Source organism: Rhea americana, unplaced genomic scaffold (assembly GCF_003343005.1).
Source record: "Rhea americana isolate MKP2758 unplaced genomic scaffold, rheAme1 scaffold_181, whole genome shotgun sequence".
Classification (NCBI taxonomy): domain Eukaryota; kingdom Metazoa; phylum Chordata; class Aves; order Rheiformes; family Rheidae; genus Rhea; species Rhea americana.
Genome location: NW_028185939.1, coordinates 512,894 through 526,869, shown reverse-complemented (window position 1 = coordinate 526,869; position 13,976 = coordinate 512,894). Strand labels below are relative to the sequence as shown.

Sequence of the window (13,976 nt, the reverse complement as noted above, 5' to 3'; positions counted from 1 at the left end):
TTGCTTTTGCTAGAGCCTTTCATTMCATGAATACACCAAAAAAAAAACTTAATTTCATTTGTAGATTTTGGCAGAAGTTACAGAACAAAATATTCACATTGAATCACACTATAATACTCAGATAAGGTAACTACAGCATAAAGTCCTGGAGGAGCTCAACATGACATAGCTGCCATGTTCAACCCTTCACCCGAATAGGTCTCTGGCACACAGTGCTGAAGGGGATAGACAAAACAGCAGCTTTTAGGAAGGTCTCCAAGGGAGACTGGGCAGAGGACCAGGAAGAAGGACAGAACCATGAAGGCCAAGTCTCAGTCTAGAGCAAATCTCTTTTCTTCGTTCGACAAGGAAAGGATGGACTCGCTGTCAGAGAGAAGTGAGCTAGATGAGCCCTTTCAAAGGGTTGTGCCTAGAGCTGACTTAAGATGATAAAAACAGAGGTGATGCAAAGTCCATGGTATGAGGTATGAACAGCTCCAAGCCCACAAAAGAGGTGTTATGACACAATCATCACTTGCACTTGGCTCAACTTTTATGCTTAATGTATAAATCTCAGGCTTGCTGAGACCTGGCACATGAAGGAAGACACTGACAGCTGAAGCAAGGCTCCATGAAATCTGTCCCCCTCTTATCTCTCCAAAAACACAAACAAGGAAACACTCCTAAACACACACCCGCATTTGAAAACTGTGATTTCAGTGGCAACAAACCAACTCACATTGCTCCATGGCTCACTGCTCCCTCTGCACAGCAGTCTTACCCTTACTCCTGCTGCCCTCTGAACGGCTGCTGCCTACATGCAGAATCACAAAAGAGAGTCAAGAGAATCCACTGGGTATTCATTAGCCCATCTCTTGGCTAAGAGTGGATCGGTCTTATATCTACCTACTTTGCCCAGAAAAATCTTCCGAGTTGGCACCCTGAAAGATTTTGGTTTAAGGCAGAAGATGCATTTCTGAGGAGTCCCATTTTGCAGGTAACCTATAAAAAGGGGATTTCCCCATGAATGTCATGCTGCAGTCAGTGTTGATAAGAAAGAGAGCTTTAGCTTAGATAAGCAACTTGGATGTCTGACATCATGGCCTTTGCATCACAGAGTATTTTGGCCCATTTTAGCTCTGTAGCCTTTCCTTCCTTCGGGAATCAGTGGATTCAGAAGTACCAAGCAGAGGTGTAGTTCAGATTGGAAAAGGGGAGGCTTATCACGCATGCAATTATGTTGCACAGTTCTTTGCCTCAAGGGGTGGCAGGTACTAGAAGTGACCACTGGTTCAGAAAGCTACTGAACAAAATCACAAAAGACAAATCCACTGAGAGCTACCAAACATGCAGATAGCACCCTCGGCTCAGGAGCTCCCCAGACCATAAGGCATTCGAGACAGGAGTGTAYGCTGAGGAGCACATGACATCCTCTTCCTCTTCCTTCTCCCCTCATTGTACACTATTGATCCCTGTTCGAGACAGGATAATGGGTCAGGCCGAGCATTGCCATTCTTTTAGCTTCTACAATTACAATTTATTGTTGCATGTTTTGAGAAATTACACCATTAGATATATTATCAATGCAAGTATAGTTTCAAATTGACAGGACTGATTCTTATCTCAGTGTGGATCCTTAAAATAATGCATAAGAGCACAGTACGCATCCAGCTTTGTGCCTACGTGGTATTAGTACCTGCTTCTTATATGTCAGCTTAAGAGAGATTTTTATAAACAAGGTAGTAGTTGGTTCAATAAGCAGCTTGTCTCACCCCTGTTTGCTCAAGCATTAAGTTACAAGCTAGGAGCACATGAAGAGAAACTTCATGTTGGCTTCAAGATGAGACTCAACCCACACATACAAATGCCAGTGGGGTCACTGGAATCTCACACTGAAGRTCTGTGTTTTACAGCTCACACAAGACTATCCCTCCTCACCTCCCTGCACTAACAGGCAATTCCTCCAGCAAAGCAACCAGGGAAAGAGACTGCCTGATAACCCTGCACCAAGCTGTCTCTCTTCAGTTGCTCTCCCCATGACACTCCACAGGGGATGGTGGGAGCCTCACTTCTTGCCTCTAACAGTGGCAGGCCTTTACTTAAGGCTAATTCTACAGAGGAAGAGACTGAAAAGCTGAGGGTCTCAGAGTCCTCCCTACCAATACACACCCTGAATCCTCAGCCACCTCAGCGCTAGAACCCAGTCCTGATTTATCCCCTCTGGTTGTAACTCCAGGGCAAACCCTGCTCTGGCCACTCAGCCCTCCAGGAGCTTTCCTCTGCATGTTGCTAAAAGAAGTGTCATGTAGGCTAATGCCAAAGACAGCACAGATGACTAAAATTTGGGACGTAAAGGCCAGTTAGCATTGAACATTACTGTTCATGCCTGGAAGTAAAACTCATTTTCCATATGCCACCTTGCCCAAGGTTCACACAAGACATTTTGCTTGTTTTCCACCATTCCTCCTCCTTTTCTGTAGTCATGTTTGTGTTGCATGAAGTCAAAAAACCCCTGTATCTGACACTCAAATGTTGTCCTGAATTGTAAGTCTGAACAACCTTTAAAAAAAGGAAAATACTTTGAAGTTGGATCTTCCTCTCTCTTAGCAAGGTTTCTGTTCATGCTGGTGAATGGCTGGCTGCACTAGAGAGCAGGAAAGTTGTCTGGCAATGCCTTAACCCTGCTCCTTCAGCTACCCAGGATCTTAGGGCTATGCCTCCTGGAGGCATTCCTGACGTGTCAGTGGCCAGAGGCAAGAAACACGATCAGTTTTAAGGTCACTGACGTTAGCATAAGTCAAGTTTTCAGCAGCAGGAGGCTCGAAGCTGACACCCATTCCCAGGAGCCCAGCCCAGCCTCTAAAGGCTTCTCAGGATAAACCAGGCTGCTAAAACACTGGCCCTCAGCCAACACTTCTGGCTGTACATGGTGCCTACAGCACAACAAGCACTCATTACCAGCACTCCAGGACCAGCACTCCCCATGCCCACTGTGGTGCCATAGTCTCACAACTGCCCCGAGGGCTGGCACACRCTCCCCCTGTGGGACGGCCAGGCAGGAAAGGCTGAGGTGCTGTCGGTACCCAGCAATGCTTCTGCCCTGTCTGGCTCTGCTGTGGGAATCATCAGCCCGTAGACATCTTTATCATGTGCTGAAGTGCTGCAAAAAAGGCTGTAATTGAAAGGCACTGCTTATCCTTGAATACAGAAAAGCCCTGCCTCTGTATTTATAGCTTCAAGAAGATGGTCTCCTGAGTCAGTCACCGGCTAACACACTTTGTGTTCACAGTTCCTTCCTCTTATAGCAAGGCTGACACCTTGTGATGCATCAGAGCAGTCTAACCTCCCTCTCCTACATACATATGTATCTGTGTTTGCAGAGTCACCCATGCTAGGTGACAGGTCATACACTAAGACTTAAGAAAGAGAGAAAAAGAGAAAAAACCTGCCTTGCAAAAGTCACAGTGAACTATCTCATGAAGTGGAAAGCCTAACTCAATCACTAGCAGGACTGAAACCCATCTATCACTCTCCTCAAATCCCCATTAGCCAAGGGCCCCCCGCACTAACCATGCTTCTCAAGTACCTCTTCCAGGCTGCCAGTTAGCACCTTGCTAAGCTGAGCACCTACAAGGGATTTGGCTTTAGCTTACAGTGCCCAGCCTCGCCCTACCTCTAGCAGTAAGTACTCTGCAGCACAGGCCAGGAAAGGCTTAACCTCTTCATGCTGCATGTATATATTTGATAAAAATAAACATGTGCCAAGCAGGACAATCTATGAGCCTGGCTGAATATCAGGTTCAGAAGAGGACATAGAGCCAGGAGACCAGCATTTTGCCTGTCCATGTCCTTAGTTTCCAGGGCAAGAAGGGCAATAGAAATGCAGGATGTTAAGCAGTGTGTCCAAAATTACACACCTTACAGGGATGCTGTTGGTCCAAGAGTTATCAAAAGACAAGACTAAAAAAGAATAAATATGGCTAAATGCAAAACTCAGTTCCATCACAGGGGATTTTCCTCATCTTAATACTATGATTCTTAAAACCTTTAAATGAATAGCATTTAGCAGCACCATGTGCTGCAATGTGTGGTGTGTGTGGTCAGTGCTTCCTAGGGCCTGGGCCAAAAGCCTGTGACCTGGACATCACAGTCCCTTGTGGAAAGTATCCATGTACAATATGTCACATTTGCTTTTTGGAACAGTATCAGTAACGCTAGGTTGATGCTAGGAGTTTGAGATGAAAGAACACATGGGTCTCACTCAAATGAAAGGTGCATTTTGGTTAGCTCTGGTTTTGCAATCTGTGAACAGCAGTGAGCTTTAAGACCAGGAAGTGCCAAAAATGTTTTTTTTATAAGATTGAAAACCCTGCTTTGTGAAAGTTAGAGAGCTTTAAAACTAGCAAAGACCTCTCCTAAATATCGCTTGCAGGGACATTTTGCCTGCAACAAAAGCCAGAGTGCCAAAATACACCTTGCAGGATGCTGTTGGTCCAAGAGTTATCAAAAGACAAGACTAAAAGGGAATAAATATGGCTAAATGCAAAACTCAGTTCCATCACAGGTGATTTTCCTCTTGCTCACAGTGGAACACAGAGCATCCGAAGACGCATCTACGTTACTTCAGAGGTCAACGGGCAAGCAATGATATGAACTAAAGACAGTTTCTAGCACCTCGGAGCTGATGGTGATCAGACAATGGTGGCAGCTAACTACACTTCTGCATCCAAAAGTATTCCTGAAGTGCCTGTGACCATGCTCTCTAAGATCAGTTGCTTCATTTGCAGCTGCTACATCTGGAGATTTTACCTCCACAGTTAAGCACCACTGAACAGAAATGGCTTCTGTGGCCTCTTGTTTACTCCTGGAGAAATTTAGAGCATTCCTGAGACGGGCAGTGATCTGAAACCCAAATGTATCTCAATGGCACAGCAATTTTAAAGTCACTTTTCTGTCATGGTTCACTGAGATTCCTCCATGTGGTAGCATTCTAGTTGAAGCAGGTGCATCAGGAAATTGAGCTTACCTTTAGGCACACAATTACATTCAAAGATCAAGGAATATTATATGTCATGTGACAAATCTGAAATGGAAAGAGCAACCAAAGGGAAGGGCAGGTAATACAATGATGCCATGGAGACCCTGGGTCATGTGTCACAACGGTGGGGGGAAGCTCACACAACAACTAGGAATCCAACTTCTCATAGGGGAAGGAGGAAATGAAAGAGATGTAATAGATCCAACTCCAGGCCACACCGCAGAGACACTCAACTGAAGTCAGTGAAGTGAGTCCTGACTTGCACAACAGTAAACAACATTACAGTCGTTTATTTTTTTTTAACCAGTTCCACTGTCACCTCAGAAGGCTCACAGAGAAGCCCCACTTTGTCACAGTATTAACTTGTTGTAATGCAGTAATTTGTAACAAAGGGTAAGGCAGATAGATGGCATAGCAACAGCAGGGCTAACTAAACTTTGGAGATGAAGCACTAAAAAAATATGCCAGCTATAATGTGCTTTTTGAAAGACATTTTTTCCAGGCCATTCATACTTCAGGAATAAATGGCAAAAATTAACCCAAATTGGGTCGTCATTTTCRCTTACCTTCCTTTCAGTTCTGTCATCCCATCAGATGACCTGTGATGGAGCCTAACTTCTCTCCCTCTTAGATTTCAGCCAGTTGTTGGGCACATCCCTTAAGATGCTAAGGGGTTTCTCAGATGTATGGTGGTGACTACATCTGGAGGATAAAGGTATGATAAAAAGGCTAAGACAAGCTATAGCATGCAATTCCCATCCTATCACACCACCTTCCCACCGGGAAAGGCCTGACTGCRGTGAAGCTGCCCATTAATGGCATGGCCATACTTTCCCATTTGCTTGCCCTASATGCAGCTACATCACATTTATACCCCAGCCAGGTCTCCAGAACTTAACGCCTTAACATTAGTTGTAATGGGCCACTAACAGCTGAGTCATTTATTTGTTCTCTGCTTCTTCTTCCTCCTCGCAAAATTGCCCAGTGACTCTCACCTAGGTGGCTGTGGGCCCCAGTATCTCCAAAGCTGCCACTGCAGAGGACATCACTGGTCCTCATTCCCATACAGAAGGACAGAAGCACTTACTGGCACTTGTTGTCTGGAGCACAGCCCATGATCCACACGGCAGTCGCATCCCGTGACACCAGTGCACTCGTAGGCCTTTAGTTGGCTGGGCATATTGCAAGAGACACTTGTGAACGACCCCCCCCCCACACACACACACACACGCCATTTAGACAGGCCTAGACACATGCAGGCACTGAGCACAGCAATGGTCACGGTAGTACGAACGCTCCTTCCAAAAAGAAAGGAGCTCCAAGTGCTAGATTGTTGTATTTAGGCAGCCATGAAAGCAGGTGATAATGACTTGTGGTCCACTGGGCAGCCACAGCCAGAACCAGAGAGAAAGAGAGAGAAAGGAAGGAAAATATCCCACATTAGTGATTTCCAGAGGCATGCTGATCCATTTTGGGGGATGGGATAGTGCAACTCAAGTTAACGTTCATATTTACAGGCAGTTAGAATCTGCAGAAAGAGAGAGACATTTTATTTAAAGCCTCTTATATGTACATAAGCCGAGACAGACGAAGTATAGAGTATCACCGAGAAAAACAAAACAACCAACCCCAACAGARCATCACTGCAAGGGGCAGGATTTGTGGATTTCGTTTTAAAAATTCCACTCACCAGCAGAGAAGGAAGAACCAAATATTAAACACAAGGGGAAAAATAAAATCCGTAGTTTATTGTAATACAACTAAAAGTATGAAGAATTTCTGGCTTATTGCTGTAGTTATAATGAGTTTGCACTGTGAAGCAATGCACAAGATACTGAAAATTCAGTGTAATTCTTGATCTTGYTAGCTTCAATGCCAAATTTAAGGTGGTACTGAACTGAAAGTTTGTACAAGGCGATCAGTGATWCTATAGTTCATAGTTGGTCACAATGTCTTGCGCTGGGCTTCCGAATTAAAATTTCCTATGCAAAGATGAAACTTCGGCCCAGAATCTAACCAAAATTTGCCTTCAACTGACCCACCACGGACACTTGCACATCCACAGGCCTCATCCAAGAGAAATGAAAACGCACAGGCATAGTAAACCTCAGCACTGCTGCTGGCCCTGCGTGTGAGCGAGCACGATTTCTGCGCAGAGCAGCACCAGGTTCTTGCACACGCACAACCTGCGCCTTGTCTGGGAATCACTCATGTGATCCAAGCACTTCTGCACGAGTTAGAGCCTCTGTTATGTAACTTCTCAATGCRCTCCTGAGTGATTTTGTATTAATATAACTTTATATATATATAGATAGATATATATATTCTTTTTTCTGTGTAGGAACTAAATACTCAGAGTCTGAAAGACTTGCCCCATCGCCGCCCTACTGCAGCCCAGAGCCGGGCCGAGCCGGGCCGGGCCGGGCCGCGCCGNTATATAGATAGATATATATATTCTTTTTTCTGTGTAGGAACTAAATACTCAGAGTCTGAAAGACTTGCCCCATCGCCGCCCTACTGCAGAGCCGAGCCGGGCCGGGCCGGGCCGGGCCGGGCCGCGCCGCCCACACCAAACGCCGCCGCCGCCGCCATCTCGGCGCCCGCCCGCCCCGCGCACGCGCGCTCCCGCCCGCCGCGTTTCGCGACACCGCCGTCGTCGCGCTTTACGGCGGCGCGCTTTACGGCGGCGGGCGCGATGGCGTCTCCGTTCAGCGGCGCGCTGCAGCTCACCGACCTGGACGACTTCATCGGGCCCTCGCAGGTGGGCCGGGGCGGGGGGCACGCGGCGCCCGGGAGCGGCGGCCGCCCCCGTCCTGCCGCGGCTGCAGAGAAGCCCGTTCATGCGCCCGCAGCCCGCGCTGCTCACCCGGCCGCGCTCTGGGAGCCGCCCGCCCAAATACCGACCGAGGGACTGAGAAAGGGGGAAAAACAACARCGACCTTAAACTTCAGCCTGAACAAGGTCTGATCCAGCACACGCGCCTCACCGTTGCACGGACGCCCACAGCAGCGTGCAGGAGCGCGAGGCACCGAGAYGGCGGTGAGCGGCAAGGACAAGGCAGGGCTTTCTTGTCAGAGTCTTCAAGCACTAGCRAAGCTCCCAGTCACAAGTGCAGCCCTGGAGAGGGCTGCTGACAGCAAATAGAGCAATTTCCTTTTAGTTTGAGGTGAACAGACTCGCTAACTGCAGCACAGCTAGGAAGCTCATCATCATCTCTGACATCCTAACTGACAACAGCAGAGCCAAGGCAGAGATAGATCTTACAGAGATCGTGAAAACCCACCAACCCTGGAACAGCTCTGAACCATACATCTTTCTGCGTGAAGTCAATACTCTTGCAGCACAAGTAAGAGTTTCTCCAGCTCCAGACTCTACTTTCCATGGGAATCATCTTCCCTCTTGCGAGGCCTCATTCTCATTTGCTCTTCCTTCTGACTGCATGATCTGTTCAAAATTTTTCCAAAGCAAAGGGGTACGAAACAGTATGATGGGATGGTCCCAAGCAAGCAGCATTATCAAGTTTTTTGGATTAAGCARTAAGGGCAGGGGGGAAGGGACATTTCAAGTAACCCAAGAAAGCAGATACGCCACCCCGCCCAGCAGTCTGTTGTCCGTTTCTGCATGRAGAGAGCTGCACTAATACGCATAATGACTGGGATCCAAAGCTAAATAACTCCATCTCACTCAAATCACACATCGCTTTCCATTTCTTCTTCTTGCCARGTAGACCTTGAGAGCATAACAAGCACTGGAATTCATGACATAATGCTCAAAAGCGTTTTCCAGATCTTGAAGCCACGTTTTGCCCCAGTGACGACAGCAGACTTGGAATTCCTGTTCAGTGGGACACTGACCTTATATCTAGGCTCCATCGCTAGTGATGAATTAATAGCACTGCCTGCTATTGGCGACTGCCCCCACTTACAAGAGACATGAGTATACATCCAGTTCAACTTCTCTCATCTGTGTGCAGTGTAACGGAGAATGCCACCGCAGAGGCCTGTGGGGAATGATCTGACTGACAGGCTGGAGGAAGAATTATGAATTCCTCAGTGAAGATATTTCTAGACATCTGCACTAGAAGGGTTATTAGCTTGGATCTGTGAAAGCCAGAGCAAAGAACTGATGCTGACATTTGTACTCTCTCTGTTTGTCTTGCAGAGTGAGAGCTCTGTACTATGCATTTGATAACATGACAACAGAGACAAAGACTGACGTGCCCAGGAATCTGCAGTCACGTGGACCCAAGCTTTTTATAGACAGTACACAGTGTAAATGTAAACTGCACTCCAATTGTGTCCAAGTGCGCCACCTCCACTTAGYGCAGCTTCCCCATTAGGGAGTGGAGAGCAGCCCTTGTCCCTATAATGAAGCGGCACAAGCTTCACTTGCTGATAGAAGAGATGCGCAGAAAGATTTACAAAAAGATGAATCGTGCCCTTACTATGAGCATAAACTGCTTGTAGGGCTGGTTGAACCACTGTGTTGGGTTTCCTTTTCAACATCCTTATCTTACAATGTTTGTGAAGAATAAAAGTTGAAAAGTAACCAAGCAGAGGTGTCCCCATTTCCATGAAACTACCAGGTACTGTCACTTTGTGACAGTATCCCAGAAACTACACTGACATAAGCCAACCTGGCTCAAACCGAGTTGATTCACTGCTGAGATGCATGCTAATTGGAGATAGTTTCTCTGGCTTTTCCATTCACAGCCTGGAATGAGCCTTAGGTTTTGTGAGTCTTATGCTGAAATGTGATTTGTTATTGTTGCATTTTAGACTGTCAGATGGCTAAAAACTGGATGACKCTACTTCCAGAGATTCAGATCTACAGCTAACCTCACATTTTTGTTGCTGTCTATGAAACCTTTACTGGGCTAAGAATATGGACTTAGACACTTTGTGATGTTTTACCACCCTAGAGCAAAACCATTCCATTTTTGTGTGGCAGCCTCACAAATCCTGCTGGGGCTTATACTCTGAGAGTCAAAGAGTATTACAGAATCGTTTGAACAACAAATACAAAATGAAAACTTGTGGCCCTTTCTCCCTTCCTTGGAAACAATGGGAATTTCTCCAACTCCTTCCGGAGAGCCAGGATCTTCCCCTCTGCTACTGCAAGTCCAGCTCTGAAGTTCTTGACTCTTCCCTTGCATTTCAATTCCAGTAAGCCCCAGAGGGTTGATCCTTTTGCCATAACAAAGCACAGAATAGAAAGGATGGATGTTACAGCTAGAGCACATGCACAAGAGTCACAGGAGGTGGGTTCTGGTCCTGGATCTGTTCCATGTTCTCTGCTTGTCTTGGCGTTTACAGAGATGATTATCAAATAACTTGCCTTCATTTCTGGGGCAGACAGGGCAGAGACACAAGCTGTTTCCACACAGTATTTCAGAAAAACCTCTACTAGTTGCTGACTTACTGCAACACCAGAAGGAGCTCTGGGAGCTACCCAGCTCACTCGAGCCAAGCATACATCCAGAATCTATCACTAATTTTTGGAAAATGGATCTTTTCCATTTAAATACAACAGCCTTGGTGCAAAGAATCTCTCCTACTTCATGACTCTACTGAAGAGTAGGGCAGAACAGGGTCTGTCTGGGCCACTGCTTCATTAGTAATATTAAATACCATAAGCTGCGTTGTACAAAGAGAAGAGTGAGCCTAGCACCAGGTCTCCTTGAGGACAAGGTGTACAGGAAAGCTGCAGGGAGACACACGCTGACACAGCCAGTTCAAGCAAATACAGATGTGTAATTACAATTACTTCCATCTCTTTCTGCTCCAAGTGACCGCCCTGCAGGAGCTGACTGCTGTYCAGCTTGCCCACTTAACTCTGTCCCCAGACGTGTTCAGCTCTGTGGCTAACATTGAACAAATCTTTGACAGACTGTCCAAGCTGCCTGGTCTCAGTGCTTTGGCTGCTTACTGGGATGAGTTGAACCCTGCTTTCAAGGAGGTAATTGCAGACAGCTTTTTACTGGGGCTCGGTGGAAGAGCTTTATGAGGGACAGAAGTTTCCCCAGGGTAAACACACAGTAACCTAGACTAAAAGGAAGGTGTTGCAACAAGTTTGCCAGGGAAGTCCATAGCTGGCTTGCATTCCCCAAACACTCAGCCTGTGCCTGGGTCTGATGCAGCTGCCACCAGTCCATGCCCACGTCACACCTCAGACTGCCTGAAAGACACAGGCCAGATCTTCAGTTTGCGCAAAATAACAAGGCTCAGAAGAGAGCCTGTTACCACTAATATACATCATACAAATTCACATCAGTTTAGTCTTTGGCTCAGGCCAGAATGTTTCCTCTCCCACAACACAGCTCCAGAAGCACACCAGTACCAATGAGCTCCTGAAGCTCCTCTAATACGATCTCTAGCTGAGGACCCTTCTCAGCTCCTTCTAAATGCAGTACCTTTCCTCAGGCTAACAAAAGATACGCAGTTTCTCACTCTGCCAGACTTGGACCCTACAGGTCTCTCTTCAAGTAAGAGCTAGTGACAGAGAAAACACTCCCTACTGGGTTACAGCATCACAACTAATTCAGCTTCTCCCAGAACCATGCAAGCCAGCTTTGTACCAGAGCAAATGTCTTTGCCTGCATTCATCTAAAAGATGAAGCCTAGGTCAAAATCTGAAAATTGAACCTCTAGAGGAGAGCACACACATTTGTTCCTCCAACAGCCAGAGAGAACAACCCCAAAATAGTTCATGAGAGCTTTTAGCAAGCAGGCTTGTCTCCCAAGAGTCCTCACTCACTCCCAACTTCCTCCTCCTGTAGAATTCCTAGGATCAACAGTCTTCTCCAAAATCCATGCAGCTGGCAAAATGGATGTACAAAACTACATTGTGGCATTTCTCACCCAGAAGTCTGAGGTCACCACTAATACCTATCAATTCAGCTAGTTCTCTAGGAGCTGTCACTCTCTGCAATAATTCATTCCTGTTCAGAGTACAGAAATAAAACACACTGGCAGAACATGCCACTGAAGGGCTGAGCCAAAGGCCATAAAAAGGCAGTGACTTCAAGCTCTCCTTTGACCTCAGKGTGCTGTAGCAATCCTGAGCAGTGCTGTATACTACAATGCAGAATCTRCTCACCTCCTCACCTTACCTGTTCTTCTGTGCCCTCAGCATAGGTCCTGCCTGCTATACCCAAGCCACAATTAGAGACTAGTTATTAGAGTTTCTTGGAAAATTCTCCAGAGAAGCTCCTTAAACTCAGTTTCACTCCACCACCAAACCTTTGATGTGGTAAGTAAGTCCGCATGTTCTCAGGGGTACTAACCAACAACTGTTCTGGTCTTTTTTATACCTGTGTGAATCCACAGTGCTCTGGTACCTACAAAGGTTTCATGGGCATTTGCTAGAGTGACTGAGAGAGAACATTTCCAGGCCAAATGGCAGCGAGGAGAATGTTCTCTCCAGCATTCACAGGGTCATGATTTTGCCACGTACTGCACATGGAAGGGCAGCCACAGTCCTCAGAACTGGCTGGACTTAAACCKTGAAAACTTTGGCAAATATGCTCACTATCAGCACTTCCCCACTTGCGACAAACGCCTCACTGGCTTGACCATGTTCTCGTGCCCTAGCATCCACTGGCAGAACACAGCAGTGCTCCACCACCAAACACTCATTGCTCGGCCAGCATTAACAACGCCCTCAGGGCTGTGCAGCAGGCGAGCCGATGGGTCATTTCCCTTAAACAAAAAGGTAATACGCAGGCACAAAAGTCCAGTTATCAAAACCATTTTTATTGCCTCTCCCTGGCTAAGAGCTCTTGCAGAGCTACAACAYRCAGAAATGGCATCCGAGCAAAACGGACGGAAAAAGAACTTGCCAAGTCGGTAGGATAGTCCAGCTTTGCRAGTTCTGCCCTGAGTCTTCTTCACAGAGCTATCACCTACACAGCCGGATCGCACGCTTAARAAGGTGCCTAGTGCTCGGCCTCCCTCTCCACGGAGGGATSCTTTGCACGAGCTCTCCCCACCACCACCAGCACCCCTCGCACCCGCGCCCAAAGCCACTCGCAAGGAGCAGGAGATGGGCCAGATCCGCACCAAACGACGCAACAAGCCACGGGAGCAAAGGCAGCAGCATTTAGAGCAGTGCAGCAGAGGGGCCGCCCAGGTAAGCACTGCAGCGCTGCCCGGCTCCCATCCGATTTGCGCTCCCACAGCACAGGCATTTCGCAAGGCCACCCTCAACAACGAGGCTGAGCTTTGTTTGCAAAGTATGAACAGCAGCAACAGAACATGTAATCATGGCTGTTTAGCCAAAAAGTGTTTCAGTGGCAGAGCRTGAGACCTAATGACTGGGGTGTACAACAGCACTGAGCCCTACTAACTATTAAACCTCATGATCTGGGCGCAGAGGCCATGGGGACCRAGCTGATCCCCGCGGACGCYGGCCCCCCCCACCCGACACGCGCCCCCGCCCGCGGCTGTGCTGTCACAAGAGCCCAGCGCGYACACGGCCCGCRGCGCCCGCAGCGAGCACTGCGGCGTGGGGGCTGCTCCRGGCAGGGGCACCTGCRGAGACTCTCTGGCCCACCCTGCGGTCTTGGCTGCCCRTCCGGCAGGCTCACGGGACRCATCCGAGATGTGTCCTCCCCTCTCTGGGACTCTCCCAGAACCCTTCCCCATCACGCCGCTCCCTCTGGCTCTGCACTGGCACGACCYGCTGAATACGGTCCTCTCACGGCTGCTCATTACCYTTCTCCTCCAGCTGGCASTGACCGACCTTAAGAACAAGGAGGCGAGGAAGCAGATGGTCATCCAGGTCTTGGGAAGCCTGGAGGCAGAGCTGCCGCCTTTCAGCCCTGCCCACTGGATGCTTCTGTTTGCGAGACTCGCACTGCTCCTGTTAAGCGCCAGCAAGGAGAACGTCAGACTCTTCCTGGGCAGCCTTGCTGCCTGTGACTCTTTCAGAGGCCTGTGAGTATACGAGGCAGGCGTCG

The 13,976-nt window shown here is 47.8% G+C and overlaps 1 protein-coding gene across 4 annotated transcripts in view; it reads right to left on the bottom strand.

Moving 5' to 3' along the window:
* Positions 1-7,386, bottom strand: part of MSLN (mesothelin) — a 36,214-nt gene extending 28,828 nt beyond the window's left edge. For 2 of the 4 annotated variants that reach the window (XM_085301939.1, XM_085301942.1), the window contains exons 1-2: positions 6,105-7,386; positions 5,584-5,719 (exon numbers count right to left, since the gene is read on the bottom strand). In XM_085301939.1, coding sequence (XP_085158065.1) covers positions 5,584-5,603 — 20 coding nt within the window. In that variant the 5' untranslated portion in view covers positions 5,604-5,719; positions 6,105-7,386. Of the gene's footprint in view, positions 1-5,583; positions 5,914-6,012; positions 6,079-6,104 lie in introns of those variants that run through there. The other 2 variants (XM_085301941.1, XM_085301940.1) reach the window with 2 other exon arrangements.
* Positions 7,387-13,976: the final 6,590 nt, after the last annotated feature.